The sequence below is a fragment of the Danio rerio genome, chromosome 11, assembly GCF_049306965.1.
Source record: "Danio rerio strain Tuebingen ecotype United States chromosome 11, GRCz12tu, whole genome shotgun sequence".
Lineage (NCBI taxonomy): Eukaryota > Metazoa > Chordata > Actinopteri > Cypriniformes > Danionidae > Danio > Danio rerio.
In genome coordinates this window covers 40,375,656-40,401,281 of record NC_133186.1, presented here as the reverse complement: position 1 = coordinate 40,401,281, position 25,626 = coordinate 40,375,656, and the positions used below count along the sequence as shown (strand labels likewise).

At 36.8% G+C, this 25,626-nt stretch overlaps 2 protein-coding genes and 1 long non-coding RNA gene across 16 annotated transcripts in view; 2 read left to right on the top strand and 1 right to left on the bottom strand.

The window, feature by feature from the left end:
• The window catches only part of sox13 (SRY-box transcription factor 13), a 675,553-nt gene that overhangs the window by 446,521 nt on the left and 203,406 nt on the right, over positions 1–25,626 (bottom strand). The window lies entirely within an intron of this gene.
• The window catches only part of slc41a1 (solute carrier family 41 member 1), an 83,569-nt gene that overhangs the window by 25,260 nt on the left and 32,683 nt on the right, over positions 1–25,626 (top strand). For 6 of the 14 annotated variants that reach the window (XM_073915527.1, XM_073915524.1, XM_073915522.1 and 3 more), the window contains 3 exons: positions 2,031–2,188; positions 2,264–2,736; positions 13,178–13,285. In XM_073915527.1, the coding sequence (XP_073771628.1) occupies positions 2,272–2,736; positions 13,178–13,285 (573 nt within the window). In that variant the 5' untranslated portion in view covers positions 2,031–2,188; positions 2,264–2,271. Of the gene's footprint in view, positions 1–339; positions 538–2,030; positions 2,737–13,177; positions 13,286–25,626 lie in introns of those variants that run through there. The other 8 variants (XM_073915521.1, XM_073915519.1, XM_073915518.1 and 5 more) reach the window with 4 other exon arrangements.
• Positions 8,982–12,822, top strand: LOC141376659 (uncharacterized). The gene is made up of 3 exons (XR_012387320.1): positions 8,982–9,913; positions 10,090–11,861; positions 12,352–12,822. It is a non-coding gene; the product is annotated as an uncharacterized lncRNA (long non-coding RNA).

Here is a 25,626-nt window from a genome sequence, read left to right as displayed (position 1 = left end):
AACTGCGGTTCCTGATTTTTGCAAATAAACACACATTAAGACACAAGGAGCCCGCGATTCTTGGACTACTACGAGAAAGGCTTGTCTCATTAATGTTAATTGCATGCCATGACGCTCAGCGCTCTGATTGGCTGAGAAGAACACTCCGCGCTAGTCAGTTCGCGCAGGAACGAATCCCACTAAGCGAAAGCTATGCACTCATGAATATTAATCAGGCTGCGTGAATGGACGCTCCAGAATGGTTACTTAGCAACGCCGGCGCGACGTCTTCGGATATTCATGAGCACATTGTTTACCATAGTACGTTTTGTAATTTTCGTCAGCGTTGCCCGCCTAGTGACTTCCTCCTGTCATATAGATGCGCAGGATCGAGCGCGTGTCAAATGGAACAATGTAACTGATCGGAGTTGACAGCCTCAGCCGAGAGGTTACTGATTAATCTGGCTCCATAACCATAGATAAGGGCACGACATCCGCCTGGATGACAGGAGAATGACAGCAGGTCCGCATTGAACATTTCACTGTCTTCTTCTCAAGGTAGGCGCCAGCGCTGATTGATTTACCTGGGCTTTTAATGCTGCTCTCTTATCTGATATGACAAATAAATCTGTTTAAGTACATACAGCATTTATTTTGCTCCATTGGTGATTTACGATCTAACGTTATTCCAATGATGTGCTTGCAAAGTCATAAATGACACGTGATTAATGCATGGGCTAATGTACAGTTGTGGTTGTAAAAAAGTATTTTATATTTTAAAACATTTTTTAGGAAGATTTATAATTAACGTTAATGGAGAACAGTTACACACAACAACTTTATTTTCATTCTACTTTTCATTTTAATATTATTATTATTATTATTTTAAGTACATATAGACCTATTGATCTCTGACGAAACCACATCAGCTCAAGAAACTGTATAGATCCAAAATGGGGGTTTGCTTTAGAAAACAGAACAGAACCTTTAGCTTCCAAAGTGCCGGATGCTGTTACACAAGTTTGTGCTGATTTGCTCTGGAAAAAAGTACTGTTTCCCTACTTTGCTCCAGTTGGGATGTAGTTTTACTTTAGTCCTATATTAATGGAATAAAGTTTCTCTACTGAGGGGTACACGAGAGAGGTGTTGATGCGAACCGAAGCAGCACCGAGCCGTGTTAATTTACGTCGTCCCATGCAGCGCTGGATTTGATCGGACTACTAAGTAGGGATTTTGTTTCAGTGCGGAGGTAATGAGCAAATTGTTGTTGGCTCGTATCCTCTCTTCCTTCTGTCGTGCCGAAAAGCCGTTTCTGGGTGCTTGTTTCTTTTGAAGAATCGCCCAGAAAGTTCCGTCATTTTTATAAAGTATGCACGTCATAGCCGGTTCACAAGTTTTTACCTCAGGCGGAAAGTGAGTGTAGTCATAACGAATATGTATCTCGTCTCTCATCATTACTTGTTGTTTTACATTGAACTTTTATTTTCTGTTATGACCGGTTTATTTTTAGAGCTTTAAACTTGATTTATTGAGAGACTTGAATGTTGTTCATTTCATAGTTGTAAAAAAATAACCTTATCGTTTTGTTTAGCAATTAAACTTAAGTTTTAGCTTTAGATAGTGGATATAATAAGTATGTCTATCTGATAGTGTGCAGGAAGAAACTTAACACTTATGAAAGTAGTTTTTTTAATCATATAAGATATGTTTAATCATATTAATTGTAATAAATGTAATTTCTTTTGCCAAATGACAAGCCAACCTTATCAGCCTCAGACATTTCAGTGTGTGTAACAGTACCCTGGCCTCAGAGACCTTTAAATACATTTCAAAAACCAATTCAGCACGTGGTGTAAAGTGAGACGCCTCCAGCTTTCCAGCTGCCCTGAGCTGGTTAGAAAGTTTTAGACAAGTGCCTTCACGAGAGTCAAGCCATGGATGTTCGTTAGGACTCCTTTTCACATACAGACATCATCTTTGCACCATTTGTGAAGATTAATTCAACTTGGATATTCTTCTAACATGTGACTTTCTGTTGTTATGTCTTAAAGGGAAATTAGCTTTGAATGGGGAACATAATTCAAGTGCTACCCAAGTTCAGGCAGGATCTTACACAAGCCTGGAGACGGGGAACGCACCTGCCTCTCTTCCTCGACCTGTAGACTCCTTCATCAGCAACAGCCGTCTTTAATGGGATAAATCTCCAGAGGTCAGGCTGATCTAAACTCAAGTAAGACCCTCAAGCTTGCTCATTTCTTCTTAATTGACACCTTTACATCCTAAGGCCTCCGCATGGTACTCTGGTTGAAAGATCAAGACAAACTGTCCGACATGTCCACCGGGACGGAAAGGATAGAGATGAAGAAGGAGGGGGTGCCGCCGGCGTACCACCACTCCAATGGGTCGGTCCATCCGGTTATACTACCAGACAGCCCAGAGGAGGTACCCCAGACCCCCGGGGAGTACGAACTCACAGAGGTGACCTCCTTACCGGACTGCGGTGATCAGGAGAATGAGCGTCCGGACATGGTGGTCCTCGACTGTCGGGCCAACGCGAAAGGCCAGAGGGAAGAGGACGCGCTTTTGGAGAACGCTAGCCAAAGCAATGAGAGTGATGACACTAGTACGGACCAAAGCCCGGTGCCGCCGGCTCCACTTAAGGAAACGTCCTTCTCTATTGGACTCCAGGTTTTGATCCCTTTCCTGCTGGCAGGGTTTGGGACGGTTGCTGCTGGCATGGTACTGGACATTGTTCAGGTGAGTAAAACTCAAAATTTCCTGGAGTTTGGTGTCATATTTAAGGGTAAATTGATCATTTTAAGAAGAGCAAAGAATTAAAAAGATAATTACACGTTAATTTAAATACCAATTCTTACTCTTAAGTACACTGTAAAACCCAAAAAGGTAAGGTAACCCAAACTGTTTGAAGAAACCGATTGCAACAAACCATTTAAGTTCAAAAACTAATCCTAATAAGTACTGTGAACTTAATCCATTTGAGTAAACAAAGTAATTTGAGCACAGGAACCTCCTAGTAAATGAAGAGAACTCAAACCATCTGAGTACTGTAAAACTCTAAGTTAAGGCAACTCAAACCGTTTGAGGAAACCGATTGCAACAAAGCATTTGAGTTAAAAACTAATCTATACGAGTACTGTGAACTTACTCCATTTAAGTTGAAGTAATAAGGTATTTAACGAACTCATTACCTTCAACACTGAGTTCAAAACTCTTTTCAAATTAGTAGAATTAACTTTCAATCAATTTTGAGTGAACTACACTCATTTCAGTTGATAAAGTAGACTGTTGGGTTTTACAGTATAGTGGTTTATTATCTCCTTATTATTGTTAATACATTGGCTGTTTATTAGTACTTATAAACTACATATTCTGCATATTTTTATTCTAGATCCTCAATCCTACCTAATACCCAGTTAGTTACTAGCTTAATAACTATTATAGGAGTTTACCGAGCTGTTAATGTTTTATTAATAGCAAGAATTGTAGCTTAAAATAAAGTGTGACCAAGATTTATTTTTATCCAAAGAGATTAAAGAAAGTCAAAGCAAGTATCAGAATGCACTATTGACGCTCATTCTTTGGTTTTGCATGTGTGTGATGCCATTGACAGAAAGCCATAAGTCAAATATGTTGTTTGGTGTTAAAGATCAGCAGAGCATGTCCTGCGTTAGATGTTCACATAACAGTTTCTTTCCAAATAAGCAGTGAGCACGTGCTGCCCTGTGCTAAGGGTTTCCCTTGCCCCTAACAGCATGTGGATGAGTGTCATGGAGTTGTTTTTCAAGCAGTGGACATGTAAGGCGTATAAATAATTGAACTAATGTTGAGAACTGTCTTTTCAGCCAGTGATAAACTGCCACGCAATCACTTTAGCATTTTAGTGATTTTATATACAGTTGAAGTCAGATCTATTAACCCCATGTGTGTTTTTATCTGTTTAATGGAGAGAAGATTTTTTTTCAACACATTTCTAAACATAATAGTTTTAATAACTCATTTCTAATACGTGTTTTATATTATCTTTGCCATGATGACAGTAAATAATATTTTACTAGATATTTTAAGACACTTCTATACAGCTTAAAGTGACATTTAAAGGCTTAACTGAGTTAATTATGTTAACTAGGCAGGTTAGGGTAATTAGGCAAGTTGTTATATAATGATGGTTTGTTCTGTTGGCTATCGAAAAAAATATAGCTTAAAGGCGCTAATAATTGTAACCTTTAAATGGTTTTTAAAAAATTAAAAACTGCTTTTATTCTAGCTGAAATAAAACAAATGAGACTTTCTCCAGAAGAAAAAATATAACCAGACATACTGTGAAAATTTCCTTGCTCTGTTAAACATCATTTGGAAAATATTTAGAAAAGAAAAAATAATATTTTGTTTAATAATAATAAGTAATGTTTAATAATTCTGATTTTAACTGTAGATATGAAGCATATTAAATGAAAGTGTCTGCTTTAGTGTTTCAAATAACTTTTTGTGAAAAATAATATATCATAAAATTCATTCAGTCATTTTAGCATAACAGATATTTACATAAAAATCAACCCACATTTATTAAAAGATATAAAAGAATAAGTCTTGTTGACTTATGAATAAAATCTAGTAGTTTAAAGCATTGTGAAAAATAAAATGACTATTAAGTAGTATTTTTGGGGCAGTACTTAAATAAAGTCATTTAATATGTCATCAAAGAAGCTCATTTTATTCTATATTTATATAGCTATGCTTATTTCCAATCCGCTCGATGCAGTACAGTCCTGCATGTGTGTGTTTTTACAGTCGGCGGGTTTAAAAAAAGGAGCACATCCCTGCTGACAGGCTGTATATTTTTTAAGGTCAGTCCAATAAAGAATAAAGTCAGCTGTGTCCACTTTAAATCCGTATACGCCACATTGTGCAATGTATTTTTGATTCAAAGTAGAAGATCTGGTTTTGAAGAGGAAGTATTTTGGAAGATGCAGCCGAGTGACACCAATAAGTGTTAAAGATCTTTATCCCTTGATGCAGTTTCCTTGCAATAGTGCAGTTAGCAAGAAATTAAAGAGTTATAATGGCGCATTTAGCTCATTGTTTTTTTTTTTTTTAAATAGCTTAATAAAACACTACCGGCTGCTCAAAATATAATTCCACAGTGGTACTTAGATGAGTAATCTCCACTACCGACCTATGAAAACCGCAGTAGTTTTCAAATAGACACCACTTTCTGTTGTACCCTGAGAAGATGTGAAAATGATTAACCACATGGGATTTTCAGAAAGGGGGTTTCATACTTACCTCACTTCCTTAGCTAAGCAAAAGATAGAAATCATGTATTTGAAATGCTGAAAGAGCGATTGTTTATTACATGTTTTCCGAGGAAAGGGTGTAGACCTGTGGATTTTATAACCAATTGTGTGCGCTATTCACGTAATCATTGTAGACGGCATGAGTTTTGTAGTCTTATCCAGAATGTAAACTTGTTTTGCAGCTGGATTGGTGCTTTTTTTTTTGCTTATACTCTGATGATGTGGAATGTATTGTGCTAGAAAAGCTCTATTCAGACCTGTTTGCGCTTAAATCTGAATGTGTGTTCAACTATTTTTACCACAAGGACAACAGACTAAACATTAAGGCCTGAAAGGAAGCCAGTTGGGGTTTACCACATCCAGCGTCATCTCATTCTGACTGGATTCGATGTAGGCTGAGTAGTACAAGCTTTATTGTTCGTGAGCTGAGATCATATAGTAAACATCTGCGTAGTTCAGTTTGATGATGCTGAAAATTATATAAAATTTGTGCCAGACAACCTGTCGAGTGATTGTGCTGTGGGAAGCAGGTGCCAAAATTGTGCCTCCTTTCTGTTCTGGTGTTTAAGCATCAAACTAATGATACATAAATATTCTGATTTCTTGGATTTATTGCAAATGTGATTATTTAGGGTGTACTTACACTATGTACAGTTGCCTTGAACCAGGCCGAAGCATGCTTGTCCCCCCTCCTGTCTCCCACAAAGGCCCGCAGTCACATTGCATTCGCTCCTGAGCATGCTTACATCATCGATGATGCGCTGTTCAGTAAGAAGGGCTCTTGCTCAGCACTTTGAAGATTTCTTTAGTTATGCTTAGTCATTTGATAGGCAGTGACACTGTCGAATATTTCGCAGAACAGATCAGCCACTTTTGACGCTCATAAACAATCATAAAGTCCTCGTGCTGCAGGAATTAGAAGGTTTTCTGAAGGTGCAGCTGTCGTGCAGTGAGGGGTTTGCGTCTTTAATAATCTACGACAGTTTGCATTCATTGAACAGTAAGAATGATTAATAAATACATATGAAACAGTCCCTTTAATGTCACATAAAACAGCAGAGCCAGCGAAATGCGATGAAGCTGCGATGCAGCGTCAAACAGCAGCGCAATGTGACGAAAGCCTCCGATACAGCGACACGATGAAATCCTCTGATGCAGCATCACACACGCGATGAAACAGCAGCGCGGTGCGATGCGATGAAAGGCTCCAATGACGGCGAGTTTTACTGTAGCGACCCCATGGCATCAAAGGAGGCAGAGAGTTTTCACTGATGCTTGCACTGTGATTCATTTGACCATAAGCCATAAACCCTTTGAAACTGTAAGAAACACTGCAATGCTTCACTTGTTTAATGATCATATTTCACTGTTAAACTACACAAACCGAAAAAAAACAGTGTAAACAATCACAAGAACGTAAAGTGTAATATACACACATTCACAATGCAAACGCAAAGCATAGTTCAATAAACAACATCAAAGTACCAACACACAAATAAACACAAAACAAACATATCTCATTCCACTTTGCCAAAAAACGGGGAAACTAAATAACTGTTGTCATTCTTATAACTGGAGTCTGCTGTTCATAGTTGTGTTTTAGCACAAGGTAACGCAAGACAAGCTGTTACACAACGGCCAACGCTGACGGTTGCTGCGTCCGAAACCGCATACTTCCATACTATATAGTACGCTAAAATCAGTATACGAGCCGAGTAGTATGTGCGAATTCATAGAATTCGAAAATCAGTAGGCGAGAAGTACCCGGATGACTTACTACTTCCGGCGAGATTCTGAAGTGCGCATCCCATGCACGCTGCGCTATCCCATATTGCCCCGTGAGAGAATTCATGAATGGAAGTGAGGCGGCGCAACTGACGCAGGTAGGTCACATGACCATGACAAAATGGCGGATGTAGTAAGTCCAAATTCCATTCATACTTTTCACATTCATACTTTATAGAACGTACTTTTCTAACGGCCGAGTAGTACGTTTAAATTCAAATGCAGTACCTACTGAGTAGTAGGCGGTTTCTGACGCAGCTTATGAGAATCTGGATGGAAAGCTACTAAGCCCAAAATTACTTGGCAACTTATAGGCTGTTGCCCTCTAGAGGTGACTTAAAGATGGGGAGGGTGGTGGTCATTACATCTCATCTTCAGTTTCTGGCTCAGGCGTGCTTTGCACTGACACTACAAGCGTACCGCTTGTGCCAAAGCCCAAGTGAACCGCGCACCTTTACTGCATTTCGTTGCATTGTACTTGTACATGTGTAATGACAATAAAGTTGAATCTAATCTAAAATCATCTAAACCTCTTCCAACCGTTCATGAACCCGATTCAGAGCACTCACACTTATCAAACGATTCGGGAGACGGGCCTGGGCACGGTTCGGATAGCATAGTGTGAGTGCACTTTTAGTTGTGTTGCTGTGTCTCAGTTAGTACTACTTAGGATTTAGGGTGAGGGTTGTCATGTCCTGTTCTCATCCAATAGGTACGTTCCAATCTTAAAGGAACTATATGTATGAATTTATCAGTCATGATCAGAGTTGGGTGTAATGCATTTCCTAGTAAAGCGTAACTGTATTCTAATTACATTGGGGAATGCAGTAATGTAACGAGTTGCATTTTTAAATTTGTGTAATTTGATTACAGTTACTAACATCAGTGTAATCGCGTTACGTACGTTACAAATTTAGTTTTAGAAAACAATATTTGCTTTTTTTAAAATCACGTTTTCTGCTGCGACGTCACTTTGAAATTCGCTTTCGCTTTTACATTTCTGGAAATTGCTGTAATAGCTGTGGACGAGAGTGCTTGCTTCAAGTTAAAAATACAGACATTTCTTTGACCTCACTGAGCATAAAAACAAGTCTGCAGTCCAAGTCCAGTCTTTAAAGAACTTTCGGCTGCAGTGATTGAGCCAATTCAGTGGTTGGAATGATTAGGAGGCCATCGTGGGTAAGGGTTAACGGAGGGAATTTGGCCAGGATAAAAATCACCGGCGTTATACCTCTAGTCTTTACAAGAAGTGCCATGGGCCTTTCATATATTGCTTCTTTTGTATGGTCAAGTTTGTTATTTTTAATAGAGACGCATCTTGCGCATGCATATTAGGAGGGATGCGCATGTGGTGCTCCAGCTGCACACCTCACTCATGTATTCCAGATTTCACTGATTCAACGTTTGAGCGTTTACAGTTTGTGTTCACAACTGCAGATATAGTGAGCTGTGTGTTTTTCCTACTATGAATGTCAATTGTTAAATATATTCGTTTTTTTCTAAATGTCTTGATTTGTGTTCAAAAGAACTACAACAACGACAAAAGGCAAACAAGTTTGGAACAAGTGAAGATTAAGTAAATGATGAGATAGTTCAACCAAAACTTAAAATTATCTCTTTTAGTCTTTTGAATATGTCAAGCTCCTGTGATCAACCCATTATAATGTTTTTCAGTGAATATTAAATTACCGAAAGAGCTACAGTTTATTTAGTATTTTTATATGTTTTAAAAGTAACTTCAAAGTAAAATAATTAGTAATCTGATTACTTTTTACATGAAGTAATCAGTAATCTAATCAAATTACAACTTTCCAGAAGTAGTCAGTAACTTGTAATCTATTACTTTTTTAAGTAACTTACCCAAAACTAGTCATGATACATGTATATTACCACTTGTTAGAAAATGAAGTTACCATTTATAGTTCTTCATCCGATAAAGGGTTAACACCAATGGAAATTTTCAAGGTTATTTTTAGTGAAAAGGGTTTCTTAAGATTTTTTTTTAAAGAACGTAAGTTCAGTGCGGGTTTGGTGCAGTAGGACTGGTGGGTTACATGTGGGGGCGCATCAGGGATGGGAGTGAGTGTATTGGTGGCCAGCTAGGGAAGTGCTGTGCAGGTAAACCTTAGTTCTCTGACCTATAGTGCCAGACGCTAGAGGTCATGGTCTTTAGCCTCCTTGTCGAGCAATCGACTCGCATACGAAAAATCGCTAGTTCGATCCCAGCTCAGAGTGGGTTGGGTGCAGTAGGACTGGTGGGATACATGTGGGGGCTCGTCCGGGATGGGACTAAGGTTTAGGGGTGTGAGCGTTATGTAGGCCAGTTAGCGAAGTGCTTTTCAGGTAAACCTCAGTCCTCTGACCCCCTGAAGGTGCTTTAGAGACAGACGCTAGAGGTCTTTAGCCTCCTTGTTAGAGCAACCGACTCGCATACAAAAAATTGCAGGTTTGATCCCAGCTCAGATCGAGTTGGGTGCTGTAGGACTGGTGGGTTACATGTGGGGGCTCGTCCGGGATGGGAGTAAGGTTTAGGGGTGAGCGTAATGGAGGCCAGCTAGCAAAGTGCTTTTCAGGTAAACCTCAGTCCTCTGACCTCTGAAGGTGCTTTAGCGACAGTCGCTAGAGGTCTTTAGCCTTCGTGTTAGAGCAACCGACTCGCATACAAAAAATTGCAGGTTTGATCCCATCTCAGATCGGGTTGGGTGCAGTAGGACTGGTGGGTTACATGTGGGGGCTCATCCGGGATGAGAGTAAGGTTTAGGGGGTGAGTGTATTGGAGGCCAGCTAACGAAGTGCTTTTCAGGTAAACCTCAGTCCTCTGACCCACTGAAGGTGCTTTAGAGACAGACGCTAGAGGTCTTTAGCCTCCTTGTTAGAGCAACCAACTCGCATACAAAAAATTGCAGGTTTGATTCCATCTCAGATCGGGTTGGGTGCAGTAGGACTGGTGGGTTACATGTGGGGGCTCGTCCGGGATGAGAGTAAGGTTTAGGGGGTTAGTGTATTGGAGGCTATAAGAATTGCAGGTTCGATCCCAGCTCAGATCGGGTTGGGTGCAGTAGGACCAGTGGGTTACACAATCTTTTTTTTGTTTTTTTGAGAATTCTCTGCTAAAAGGTTCTTCTTTTACATTGGGGCAACCCCACTACTCTATTTGTAAACTTTTTAACATGCCTTATTTTTAATACTGTAATATTGTATACTTGCAGCAATATAAGGCATATTTAAGCATGCACATAAATGACTGCAGGTTCACCGGTGTTAAACACAACCCAGGTCTGTAGAGTGTCTTCAGAATTCCTCTGTGACCTTATACGCTGTGCCTTGGAGACCAAGGTGCTGGAACTGAGGAGCGTTGCCAGCCAACATTACACAATCCTGCAATCCGAGACCCCCCTCCGGTTGCATGCCTGCACTGCTGTGCGTCAATTTCGCAGAACCCATGGAGGCACATGGAAGCACTGGCCAGGACTACGCTGTTCCCCTGAAGACAACATCGTACTGGGGGAGGGAGATAGACAGAGTAGAGGAGGTTCAGTCAAAGGGAACCGAACACAAAGTGGCTGAGCGCCAGCTCCCAATTGATGTTCGTCCTTTTTTTAAAAGTGGCCCCTGCACTGCCAAAGGCTCAAGGAAAAAGAAGCGGCCATTAAAACCCACCCATTGGAAGCTGCACCGCTCGAACTCTTCAACTAGTGCTTATTGCTGCTATTTGTAGATTTGTTGTCTTATGTTTACCTTTCGCTTTTTCTCGAACTTTACGTTAGCAGTGCCCGCCGTGCTTTCTCACTATCTTTATGTGCTGACAAGATGCTAGAATTGATTTAGCTAGTCAGTGTCAGGCCTGTAATTGCTGTGCACCAGTGGGAATGGCTCTAAAGATAAGCACTCTTTCTACGTATTGATCTATACCGCTCGCTGCTGCAATGCATCTAAGGCACTGCAGCCTAATGGAAAAAAAACAGCCTGCCAGTTACCAGAGTCATCAACATTAGCCGTCTCAAGTCAGACGCTTGGAAGAGAGTCAAATGGACGAAGTCGTCAATAGACCTGAAATTGGCCAGAGTTTAACATTGGCAGATGATAAGTTCACTGCTATCACAGCTTTTCTCTCTTAAAAGTGTAGAAAGGTTTGTTGTAAAAGGAGCAGTATTTGGTTATTTTGGTGCTTATTTAACATGCAGGAGGATTTATTGCTCAGAGGTTAAATGTAAAATGGGATTTTCTAATTGAGAGTCAAAAATTAGACTTCCTATTTTGGTGTTCACATTAATTTAGGTTTACAAACATGATTTTATTTTATAGCAAGCATGTTAAATGCAAATATTTCAAATTACATCAGTGAAAATTTCAAAATATGGTTGAAATAATGCTCAATTTTTATGGAAAAATTCAATAGCATTCTTATTCTGACCCACACTTCTTAAAATATCTAAAAGAATAAGTGATCATATTTAATTGTATTGTATTTTATGTTACAAAAACGTATTGCAGGGATATGGTTAAAACCTTGTGGTTTGAAGGATAAAATTTAGGGGAAACATGATGATACTATTTTAGTGCAAATCTGTAAATAGATTTTTTTATTGTTATCAAATGATTTTTGTGACTTCTATTGTTACACTGAATAACATTTAGTATCATTCAAATGACAACTAAAACCCATCTCTTCCACGATCACCTGAACCCCTGTAAACAAGACCAGGACCGCCTTTTCTCTGCCCCTCAGCACACCACATGACAACCTCAAAACATTTATGTAATTAAGTGTGGCTCACACAGGTGAGTGGGCTTGACAAACCACCTGTAGAAAAAACACACTTTTATCTTTCTGTCACTTTAACTGACACTTGCACCAGTTCTTGCACATTTGCATCAATCACCCCATATCTCTAAAAAAAAAAAAAAAAAAAAACATTGTGCATTTATGAAGAGTGAAACACACAGGTGAGTGGGCTTGACAAACCACCTGTAGAAAACAAACACTTTTATCTTTCTGTCACTTTAACTGACACTTGCACCAGTTTTTGCACATTTGTATCAATCACCCCATATCTCTAAAAAAACCCAAAACAAAACATTGTGCATTTATGAAGAGTGAAACACACAGGTGAGTGGGCTTGACAAACCACCTGTAGAAAAAACACACTTTTATCTTTCTGTCACTTTAACTGACACTTGCACCAGTTCTTGCACATTTGTATCAATCACCCCATATCTCTAAAAAAAAAAAAAAAAAACGTTGTGCATTTATGAAGAGTGAAGCACACAGGTGAGTGGGCTTGACAAACCACCTGTAGAAAACACACACTTTTATCTTTCTGTCACTTTAACTGACACTTGCACCAGTTTTTGCACATTTGTATCAATCACCCCATATCTCTAAAAAAAAAAAAAAAAAAACATTGTGCATTTATGAAGAGTGAAACACACAGGTGAGTGGGCTTGACAAACCACCTGTAGAAACACTTTTCTCTCTAAAACACCTTCCTTCTTACTCTAGAATTTAATTCTCTAAGGATTAACAGATTCTTTGTATAATCAGCACTTCTTGTGTGTATTGCCTTTGGTTGATTCGCTGAATGCCTCCTTAATTTTAAGTCGCTTTAGACAGAAGAGTCTGCGTGGTCTTAAGTCTTAAATTTACTGAAATATGATTATGTAGATCTTAAATAATTTTAAACAGGTCTTTATTTTCCCTTGTCCATGTAACGTTACTCAATCGGTACAACCAACAATCAATAAAAAAAAAATAATTTAACAAAAGTGAAAATCATTAACCCTATTAAGCAACATAGTTTAATTATTTCATGATGAAATTTCATTCATAATGGTCCTAAAAAGTCTTAAATTTGACTTGAAACATGATTTTAGTTTTTTAAAGTATTTAAACACAGCATTCTAGTATAAGTGACTTCAGAGTAGACTAGACGGATCAATTTTCCTTTAATTAAGCCTATTGAATTGCAGCTCATGATCAAATTTAATGATATCAAACAGATCTCATATAAAAATCTGTCTTTAGGCTTGCAGAAGATCTCTAAGTGCAATTTGGCCGTGATGTTTAGACACTAAAAAGTGTTTCTCTTTCTCAACAGCACTGGACAGTGTTCACAGAGGTGACTGAAGTCTTTATCCTTGTGCCTGCTCTCCTGGGCCTGAAAGGGAACTTGGAGATGACCCTTGCATCCAGACTGTCTACCGCGGTAAGGATAATATTGCACACATTGGCTTTCTAATAGGCAGAAGTACAGCTTGTGTGTTTATTTGGTCCGCATAAAGTAAATGTTGATGGAATGGGACAACTTTAATTGGATATTCAATTAAAACTCGGCCGCATATTATAATACCATTCAATTTCAATCACATTGTTTTTTTTTTTTTCTTTGTCTCGATCATGAGTAATGTTTGCAAAGGCTTTTATGCAACTTTCAGAGGTGTGCTAGAGTTTCCAGTAACTGGAAATATAATCGCTAGTGTCAAATCTGCACTACTATTCTCATTTGAAAGATTTATTTATTATTGGTAAAACAGGATGTCATGCATTTTTTATGATAAACCATTAAGTTAAATGTAGTTATATAGAGGACAGCAAGCATTTATAAAAGATGGATGAGGAATATTGTGGTATTATTTTTAGGGATCAGTAAATTTAACAGCCTTTATTAAAAAAGAATAATAGTAACAAACTCACGATTTTTGAGAGTTTATTTGTTGCTTTGTTAGAACATACCCAACTAACATGTGTATATTTATATGCAAACTCCACTTGTTATTGTTTTATACTTACAATACTTTGAAAGAGTGTAGTTCTGACCTTTTTTTTGGAAGAAATCAATTGTTTTAATCAGCAAGGACAGATTAAACTGATACAAAATCACAGGAAAGACATTTATAATGTCGCAAAAGATTTTCGTTTCAAGTAAATGTTGATCTTTTGAACTTTTGCCGCAAAAAAATGTGCAAAATATTGCAGCACAAATGTTTAAAGCTTTCATAATAATGATAATGGCCTCATTGCAGTGATTTCTAGGGGATTATGTAACATTCAAGACTGGAGTAATGATGCATACAAATTCTGCTTTGAGTCACGAGGATAATTGACATTTGAAAATATATGCTATATAATCAAATATCTTTTTATCGTATTTTGTTAATGTTAAATACAAATAAAGCCTATAAGGGCATCAGATAAGTTTTTTTAAAACATCAAAACATATTTGATTTAATCAATGGCCATTTAATTAATTTTTTGAATATGTCAGGATCACGTTTTTGATTTCTTGTTTGTGCAGACATACAATTCGTTTAACTGTATGTCTGTAAACGCCAACACCACAAGTCAAATATCCACTATAAAATATTTACACAAAGTTTCATTGTCTTTAGCTGAAGTATATTGAAACTGTAGGCTTACTGCTTTATTCTCTAAAATCATATTGGGACATCATTAGGACACTATGGTCAAATAACACTCTTAAAGTTGACAGTAAAATTGACACGATGAAATATATTAGTTTATTTATAGTTTTTTTGAAAGTTGCTTTGACTTTCAACCTGATGATATCAAGCAGAACTCAAAACGAATTTGAGTAGCTCTATAGTTGTTTGCACTTTCCAGCAGGCACACAATAGCCCCTTTCACACATACAACCTTTCCGGAAGATTGCCGGCAATTTTCCGGAAAGGTTGTATGTGTGAACAGGTCCTTTTTGAAAATACTGGTAAATTCGTTCTGGCTATTTTCCGGAAAGAGAAGTTGTAACATTACCGACAATTTGCCGGAATGCTGCGCTGTGTGAATCCAGAAGGAAGATTGCCGTAATAAGCGCGTGCACGTCTAGAACGTGCTGACGTGAGACGTCTGCTTTAGCTAATCACAACAGTCAGACGCATTTACGTCCGTGCGGTTTGTGAGAATAAAAGCCTTTGAATATTTTTCCAGACACATTTAGCTGCTAGAAGTTAGTCAGATCACGTTTATATGTTCTTCTTAATGCCAACTGTGTAAATAATCATCGATAAGATGCTTATGATAAGCCGTTGTTTCTTTACCTTCAAGCTTTGCGTGTGCCTGTGAAACAGCCTGTGAGCGCCTGCACACGCACATATTATGAACATCTCGACATGCGAAAGTGATCCTGCGAAAGTTGTTCACAATATTGATCATCCACAGAGTTTGTAATTTAGTCAAATGTTTACAAATACAAGCGCAGCCGTTTAAAGCTCATTTGTGGTGAATGATGTAAGAATTTACCGGTATTTTGGAATGGATGTGTGAATGCTCTTTTCCGGAAAATTTCAGTAACGTCCTCGCCTGTGTGAACAGCGCTTTTTTAAATATACCGGTAAAGTCGTTCCTGAAATTTTCCATATATTTACCGGTATCACTGTGTCATTAAAGACATCAAGACATTAACGTTACGTTAGATTTAGAATTTGATGTCAGGTGACCAAAATTCAGTGTCCAGCTAGTTTCTAAAGACAACGTTATTTTGACTTCCAACAATGTCGTCAAGTGACGTTGATTTTACATTGTGTTGGAAAGTGACCAAAATCCAAAATCAAGACAGCATCTTAAACCAATGTCATCTTGGCGTCAAATGCTGACAATTATTGGTGAAGTATGGCAACCAAAATCCAACATCATATAGACATCATTGCGGTAACATCCACACAACGTTAAGCTGTAACATCATTAGATGTTGATATTTGGTTGAGTTTAGGTTGGACATTGTTGTCGGCCTGACGTTGGGTTCTGACGTCAACCCGATCTTCATTTCCAAATAAAATGCAACGTCTCCATGATGTTTGGGTACATCTGACATCATATTGACATCCTGTGCATGCTGGGTTCATTCTATTAACTGAAATCATACCGATTTGATAACTGAACTTAAATTATTTAAGTTATTCATACTCTAAATGTTTTATAAACTGGTTTCCTCAAACAATTTGAGTTAACTTATCAGGTTTTACAGTGCATAAATGTCATAAATAATCCTTTTAAGCACTCAAACTTACACCTCTCACAGTTACACTTCGTACTCCAACACTCAATGCGTCTCGTCTAGACACAGTTGTGCCAGATTTGTGGCAAATCCAGACATTCTTTTGGGCCGCGGTTCTCTGAGCTCCTGCCGCAAGATTACACGTATAATCATAACACGTCCTTAAGCAGCCCACGTTAACTGGTTAAATCTGGGAGCAGTGTTTGCACGCTCTCAGACGACATTGTTTTCATTTAATTACATTTGAGAGCAATGATTTAAAGTAACCATAATTAGGCCGCCCCAGTATTTATTCACCTCCTTGTCATTTCGAGCCTACGTTAGGGAAATAATCTGATGTGGAAGGAAGTGGAAGCAAGTACATGATGTTCGTTTTTTGGGTGAATCAGTCCTTTAAATCCTTATTAAACATTTGGACTTGCTGAACGCTTTCAATTAGGTGCAAAATCCCACATTTAGGGAGAGCTGATTTCAGTTTTGGTGGAATTTAGTGAAAGGGTGAACAGAAAGTGCGGCCCCCCCCGTGGTTTTGAGGCCGTCTGTGTGCTGTAAATCTACAGCAAGTGCTCAGCCACTTTATGATGTTTCTGCTAATTATCAGCAGATTAAGTGCACTGTTGGTTTCTAATGCTCTTACATCAAATTCCTTTAATAGTATTAGACCCACATGACCAGATTTTTACTTTTTTATTCATTTCATGCCTTTGAATGTGACTCGTCCTGTTTAACATCAATGTTAATTGTTACTCTGCGTTTTTTTTTGTTTGTTTTTTTTTTTTTTGGAGGGGATGCACATTTGAACCGTTTGAAAAGCTAGTAAATTTACTCAAGAAATCTTCAATCCTTGTGTCAATGTATGTTTTGTTTACACAGTGGGACATCCAGTATCAAACTGCTTCAAAGGGGGCCCATTATACCCCCTTTTACAAGATGTAAAATAAGTCTCTGATGTCCCTAGAGTGTGTATGTGAAGTTTTAGCCTAAAATACTCCACAAATAATGTTTTATAGCTCTTTGAAACTGACACTTTTAGGCTTTGATCCTAAATGTGCCATTTTGGTGACTGTCGCTTAAAATTTAAATGAGATAAAAGGTTCTATTTTAACAATCTAAGCACAAAGTGTAAAGCGCAGGTTGCAAAAGCATTAAGGGTGTGTACGAATCCACTTTTGCTGTTTTTTTTTAATTATTAATATATGCAAGTAGTACACAAAATGGGATCGCATGCAAAAGAACAAAACAACAACAAAAACATGAAAACACAATGTGTGAGTGTGTGTGCGCACATGTAAAGGTAACTATTTGGATATATATATATAATAGATAGAGAAAAAAAATCTGTGGTAAGGAGTGACAACAATGATAGTAATGTAATGTAATGATAATGTAATGATAATAATAATGAAAAGGAAAACAGTAATAATGACTGACAACAACAATAATCATAACAATAATAATAATAATTAATTACAAGTATAAGCCAACTACTTATACTACAGAAAATGACTAATGTTACAACCACTACTGCTGCTACTACAGCCACACCGACGACTACTACAGTGTCTACTACTAATACTACTACTACTACTACTACTACTATGTCTACTACAACTGATACTACTACAATGACAAGTACTATTGATACTACTACATCTACTAAAACTGATACTACTACAACAACATTTACCACTACTACAACATCTACATCGACAACATCTGCTACTTCTGATACTACTACACCAACGACAACCACTGCTACTACAGCATCTACTAATTCTGATACTACTACACCAGTGATGTCTACTATTACTATATCTACTACAACTATTACTTCAACAACCACAACTACTTCTACAATCACTACTAGCACTACTACTTTTGCGGTTTTAAGGACCGAAAAATGCAGTCTGTTTTGAGCACAACAACCGTTAAACCATTCAGAGTCTCATCGCCCATTCCCTTTAAGAGTCGGTTGCGTTGCACCATGGTGCATTTGCTATTTACATGCTGGACTTTAAGTGGAAAAACTGAACGCTTCATTACCAATAAAACAAGTAAACAGACCATCTGCAGTGCGAGGATAAAGAACTAGCCTCCTCCATTCGACCTCTTCACTTTCTCTTTACTTTTCCTCTTTACTCCTTTACTTTTGTAGAGTAAGGAAATGGAGGAAACTCGCTCTACTGAAGACATCCATCAGCCCACATATTTAATTTCATTTGTTAAGTGCAAAGATTTGTTTCAAACTATTTCTAAATTCAGTTCTAATTTCCAGCAAATTAATAAATGAACAATAATGACAAAGTGTGGTTAAAAAACAAAGTTAAATCCAAACACACATCCTATTCTTATGCCCCATATGGTGATGCATACCTTTCTAAAATCCGACAGGTGGAAAAATCTAAACTTGTTTTTATTAAAACAAAAATAAATATGCCTAAAGTAAAAAAATAATAAATTAAAAAAATAATAATAATTAGTAACAACATTATACAAATGCTAATTGTCATGAATAAAAAGAAAAAAGGGGCGTAAATAGATTTGCTATTTAAATAACTTGGTACAAAACGTGAAAATTACTCTTGCGCTGGTCTAAAAATTGCTACAAATTGCGCCATACACATCTTGTGCCGGGTTAAAGATAGGGCCCGAAATCTCAAAAAATGTCTGAAAAAGTCAAAAGAAATATCTCAAAAGAAGGCAGTCTATGGAGATGACAGTGTTCATTCGAGCACCCTAAAACGTCACATTTATAATGCCTCTATAATTCCTAACATTTATTTTCAGTAGATATGGTGGAAAAACACTAACAGCAGATGGCTGCCCTTAGTTTTATTTATGCAATTCATTAGTGAATTTATTAGTATTTTAAAATATTTTTAAAAATTTATTAGTATGAAATTTATTAGTGAATTATTAGTATTTTTATTTATTTATACAAATCTTGGTTTCAATTCCATTTCTGTGATTTTCATCAGTGCTATATCCTAAAATGCACATTAAAGGTGACAAATCATGCAAAAATCACTTTTGTAAGAATTTTAAACGAGGCAACAATGTGTAAATATAACCAGCAAAAATTAGCTAAAAAGTTATTATGTCTATTTTTTGATATTAACACTTGATCAACACTTTAATTGACATTCGCTCTTTGTACTTGTCATCAGAGACGAAAAACCCCACCCATTAATGACAATCTCTCCCTCATTAGCATAAACCACCCTGAGTGAGAATCAGCCGTCTGCCATTAGAGTTTTTACACAGCACTTGCTGAAGATCATTTTGAAAAGAGGGTTGGGAACACAATCTCAGTTGAATTTAAAGAGACAGTCACCAATGGCTAAAATAGGCAGTTTTAAAGAGTAACAAAACATTATTTGTGGGGTATTTTGAGCTGAAGCTTCACACTCCAGGGACATCAGAGACTTCTTTTACGTCTTGAATGTTACCTAAATTAATTTACTGTGGGTTTAATAGTGCGATTCCTATATTGTTTTAAAATATGATGTAATTAATTGTGAAATGTCGGCGGTGTTTATTTATTGTGTCACTCCACAATGCCTGGAAGGTGACTAAGCTCCTGTTATACAGCGCAGTGTTCCAGTAATATTAAGTCAGAGGGTGTTAGCTCTTGATCCTATTAAATATTTCATCCCGTAAGCCCCACGCTCGCTCCACAACTTGTTTGTCAAAATGTTAACGGTCGCACAAACTTGTATCTTGTTTCTTCAGAACAAAGCACCTATTCTGGCTTTCTGCCACACGTCATTTTATCTGAGCTTGTGTAGACTGAAAAGCAGACCAAAAGCAGTCTCTGGCTCTGACCAGTTCCTCCCATTTCTTGTGGTTTTATCGCCTTGTAGGAGTGTTGTGTGCGTGACCGCTGGCGTGTTTTGCGTCAAATGTCTTGCGTAGAGCTTATCATCACAGCTCGGACCCTCACTTATCTGCAAGCGGCAGCCTCTGAAAGAGCAGTTCACCCAAAAATGAAAACTGGATTATTCCGATTTTTTTTTTCTCTCTGTGAAGCATAATGTTCAATTCAAGTTCAAGTTTATTTGTATAGTGCTTTTCACATTTATTATTGTTTAACAGCAGCTTTACGAAAGGTGCACATTATTGCATTTCAATCAAATCCAAAAAAGCTAAGGTTATTAGTTACCATAACACTAGTAGTTCCTGATAGCTTAAAACGTAATTAGCTTTTTATAAATATATATACTTTCATACTAAAAATATATAAAAAAAATCATTTAACATAAAATAAATCTAGCCAATAAGACATTACAAAAAATGGTTGAACTTCAGAAAATATATTTTTAAATAATTTTTTTATTTGTTGTTATTATTATTATCATTATTATTATTATTATTATTAGTAGTAGTAGTAGTATTGTTTTTATTATTATTATTATTATTATTATTATTGTTGTTGTTGTTGTTGTTGTTGTTGTTGTTGTTGTTGTTGTTGTTATTATTATTATTATTATTATTATTATTATTATTATTATTATTATGCAGATTGTATAATAATGTAATATAATAATACGATTATTAAAATTGTTTTACTTACCTGACTAGCAGATAATTTTACTTAAAATTGACTTATAATAAAACTCTTAATTTGGACTCATTTCTTCTAAAGTGGAAAACAAAACTTATACATTTTTAGATATTTGTACTTGAAATGAGACAAAGCAAAGAAAGAAACATTTTTTTTGTTCAATCTATTATTCTGTTTCTGTGGCTGAAGACTCCCTAGAAAACCATGATATTCAAATTATCTGCTTCTACTGTATTCATATCGCAATATTTATTAGTTTTTTTTTGTTTTGTTTTTTGTTTATTCTACTTTAAGTAAGATCATTTTATTTGAGGACTAAAGTAATGAGCTTTTTGTACTAAAATACATTTTTAATACAAAAAAAATAAAATAAATATTTAACATAAATCTAGGCAATAAAACATTTTTAAAATAGTTGAACTTCAGAAAGTACAGTTTTATTTACCAGTTAAAACTAAAATGTAAACCTCCTTTAAACAAGATAATTTTATTTGGGAACCAAAATAATTCGCTTTTTTAAAACAGTTTTATACTAAAACATTGTAAATTAAAAAAAATTTACATAAACAAATCTAGGCAATAAAACATAAAAAAGGGTGAAATTCAGAAAATACAGTTTTGTTTTCTAGTTAAAACAAAAATCTAAACCTCATTTAAACAAGATCATTTTATTTAAGAACCAAAATAATAAGCTTTTTATACTAAAATACATTTTAAATACTAAAAACGTTATTTAACATAAATCTAGGCAATAAAACGTTCAAAAATTGTTGAACTTCAGAAAATACTGTTTGTTTTCCAGTTAAAATTAAAATCTAAATCTCCTTTAAACAAGATCATTTTATTTAATTTTTAACTTTTGCCTAAACTTTAATGGCCACTGATTTATCATATTGGTCTAACTGACTTATGCGGACAGACCAACATTTTTTCTCAGGTCTCATTTTGTTCCGTAATTCGCGGGAAAATAATGACCAGCACATTATTTTGTGTTAGTCATAAAGACGAGTAAACAATGGACGTTTTCTATTTATAAACCTGACATCATCAGTGGAAGCAGCCAATGCAGCTCTGTTTTATCCTCATAGTGCTCTGTGTGTGTGTGTGTGTGTGTGTGTGTGTGTGTGTGTGTGTGTGTGTGTGTGTGTGTGTGTGTGTGTGTGACCGGTGCAGAGAGCAGGACGCAGTGCGGAAGAATCGCCTCAGCGGGTCACTTCTGAGAGCAGCAGCTGGCACACACTCCACTGCTCCTTTCTTAAGCCTCTCACACACACATACAGACTCAAACTCACACATGCATAAGTACATTTAGTTGACTTAAACACAAGCTGGGACTGCCCCACTCATGGCCTCCACCGCCTGATTTGTTCCTTCTTCCTGTTGCACAGGATATTTGTAGTGTAGTGGAGTTACTAATTGTGCAGTTATTGGAGTTTGAGCCAGAATAGAAATCAGATTACCGGAGGGGAAAAAAAGAGAAAGAGTTGATGTTTTCCTCCTTGTGTACAATCATTTTTGTAAACAACTAGTATTGAGACTTTAATGTCCACGTGAACAGAATTTGCTGAGACGTTTATTTCAGTATGTTGATGTGCTTCCTGCTGAAGTGGAATATTAACTAGGGGGCGGGGCTTTCTTTTTGTGCATCATTCCCTCATAGCAAACTAACAGTAAGAGGGGTGTGGTTAAGAATAATGTGGCTGAAGTGTCAAACTGACATCATTTCCTTATATCTGCTTCCGTTGGGGTCTTTTTGTAGAAAGTATGGGATTTCGTTTCATTTTAATGCAGATGATGCACAGCTTTATTTGCCATTAAAACGGAAAGATGCTGGGTCCATAACGCCATTGTTGGACTATCTTAAGGACATCAAATCTTGGTTGGCACTAAATTTTTTATGTGCAATAAAAGAAAGACAGAAGTGATGGTATTTTGATCCAGGGGATAGTTTGGATCTTGGTGTGTTAAACTATTTTGTGAAACCCAATGTAAAAAACCTGGGTGTTATTATGGATAGTGACTTCAAACGTGATTAACAGATTCATTCGGTATTAAAGCTAGTTTCATTATCCAAATTAAAATCTTTTTTTGTCTTTAAAGGACTACTGTTTTGTTTTCCAGTTGAAATGAAAATCTAAATCTCCTTTAAACAAGATCATTTTATTTAAGAACCAAAATATTAGGCTTTTTTAATCTTTTTTTTACAAAAAATTTAAATTACAAAATAATTAACATAAAATAAATCAAGGCCATAAAGCATTAAATATAATGGTAGAACTTGAGAGTTTTGTTTTTCATTTTTACCAAAAATCTAAACCTCCTTAAAGAAGATAGAAACTAAATATTCATTGTTTGAGGATTTTACATTTATTTGCTATTAAACCAATTATTTTTTGTTTATTTAATTGTTTACTTGATATTAACCAAATAATAACATCATTTATTTACCCCAAAACAGTTTCATTGTGATTTTGCTGTGAGAAAAATATCTAAACATCCTTTTAAATAAGTGAACTTGACTTGAGAAACACATTTGCCTAAACTTTAATGGCCACTGATTTATCATATTGGTCTAACTGACTTATGCGAACAGACCAACATTTTAGACATTAAAATCAAAAGGACATCAAATCTTGGTTGGCACTACATTTTTTATGTGCAATGAAAGAAAGACAGAAGTGATGGTATTTGGATCCAGGGGATTGTTTGGATCTTGGTGTTTTAAACTATTTTGTGAAACCCAATGTAAAAAACCTGGGTGTTATTATGGATAGTGACTTCAAACTGGATTAACAGATTCATTCAGTAGTTAAAGCTAGTTTCATTATCCAAATTAAAGCCTTTTTTTGTCTTTTAGGGACATTGAAAAGGTTATACATATTTTAATCTTGACTCTTATAATGCCCTCTATGTGGGTAATAGCCATACTTCCATTACTCGTCTGCAGATGGTGCAGAATGCTGCTGCTTGTTTGCTGACGGGGACATGCAAACGGGAGCACATTACACCAATACTGGCTTCTCTTCATTGGCTTCCTGTACAGTTTAGGATAAACTTTAAGATTTTAGTTTTGGTGTTTAAATGCCGTGGCGCAGTAGGTAGTGCTGTCACCTCACAGCAAGAAGGCCCCGAGCCTCGGCTGGGTCAGTTGGCATTTCTGTGTGGAGTTTGCATGTTCTCCCCGTGTCCCTGTGGGTTTCCTCCGGTTTCCCCCACAAGTCCAAAGACATGCGGTACAGGTGAACTGGGTAAGCTAAAATTGGCCATAGTGTATGTGTGTGAATGAGGGTGTATGGGTGTTTCCCTGTGATGGAAGGGCATCCACTGCATGAATCATATGCTGGATAAGTTGGCGGTTCATTCCACTGTGGTGACCCCTGAAAAATAAAGGGACTAAGCCGAAGGAAAATTAATGAATGAACTTGCACAGGTTGATAATTGTTGACCTAAAGCAGGGGTGTCCTGCAAAGTATAGTTCCAACCCCAAACACACCTGGGCTAGCTAATCAAGCTCTTACTAGACTTTCTAGAAACATCCTTGCAGGTGTGTTGAGCTAAAATCTGCAGGACACCGGCCCTCCAGGACTGAGTTTGGACACCCCTGACCTAAAGTATACCTATATTTGTTAGCAATATCAACATTGTTTGTTTTAATTTCACAAGGACTTTAAGTGATTTTTAATGCTATCCTCATCGTTTTGGGGTTAGTTACTTGAAATAAACACAAACTTAATTTTTGAGAAATATTTTATTTGAATGTACAGTACATGTATTTTTATCTTGTTTAACAAACATTTAAACATTCAGATCACAACTTCATAATAAAGAAGTTGCAGTGTTGCCTTCAATGAAAGGATTGACTAGAGTGAGTCTTTTCATTGACCACCTAACAACCATTTAGCATGACATAGCAACTGCATAGAAACATGTTTTAAACATCCTTAAAATTCGAAGCATATTTTGTATTATTTAGATTTTTTTTCAATCATTACTATTAATTGAATTGATACTGAATATTAACTTTATATAAGTTTTATAAAAGTTTATTGAAAATTTTGTTTAAAAAAATAGTTACCACTACCAAAAGAAAAAGTAATTTGTACTTAAAAAATATATATATATATGTACTTGAAAATATATCCTTTTTAAATGTATTTTTTTTCACAGATATTGAGACATTTTGTGTGTTTTATTGTGGTCTCTCATCATTTTTGGGTTAGTAACTTGGACAAACCATGAACTTAAGGTTTGTCATTACATATTTATAATTTTTGTAAAATGTGTTATTTAAATGTACACGCACACTCACCGGCCACTTTATTAGGTACACCTATCCAACTGCTCGTTAACACAAATGTCTTATCAGCCAATCACATGGCAGCAACTCAATGCATTTAGGCATGTAGACATGGTCAAGGCGATCTGCTGCAGTTCAAACTGACCATCAGAATGGTTGGTGCCAGACGGGCTGGTCTGAGTATTTTAGAAACCGCTGATCTACTGAGACGCACAACCATCTCTAGGGTTTGCAGAGAAGGGTGCAAAAAGAGAAAAATATCCAGTGAGCGGCAGTTCTGTGGACGCAAATGCCTTGTTTATACCGGAGGTCAGAGGAGAATGGCCAGTCTGGTTCAAGCTGATAGAAAGGCAACAGTAACTCAAATAACAACTTGTCACAAACTAGGTATGCAGAAGAGCATCTCTGAATGCACAACACGTCCAACATTGAGGCAGATAGGCTACAGCAGTCTAAGACCACAGCAAGTGCCACTCCCTGTCAGATAAGAACAGAAAACTGAGACTACAATTTGCACAGGCTCACCAACATTGGACAATAGAAGATTGAAAAAAGTTGCGTGGTCTGATGAGTCTCGATTTCTGATGCGACATTCAGATGGTCGGGTCAGAATTTGGCGTCATCAACATGAAAGCATAAATCCATCCTGCCTTGTATCAACGGTTTAGGCTGGTG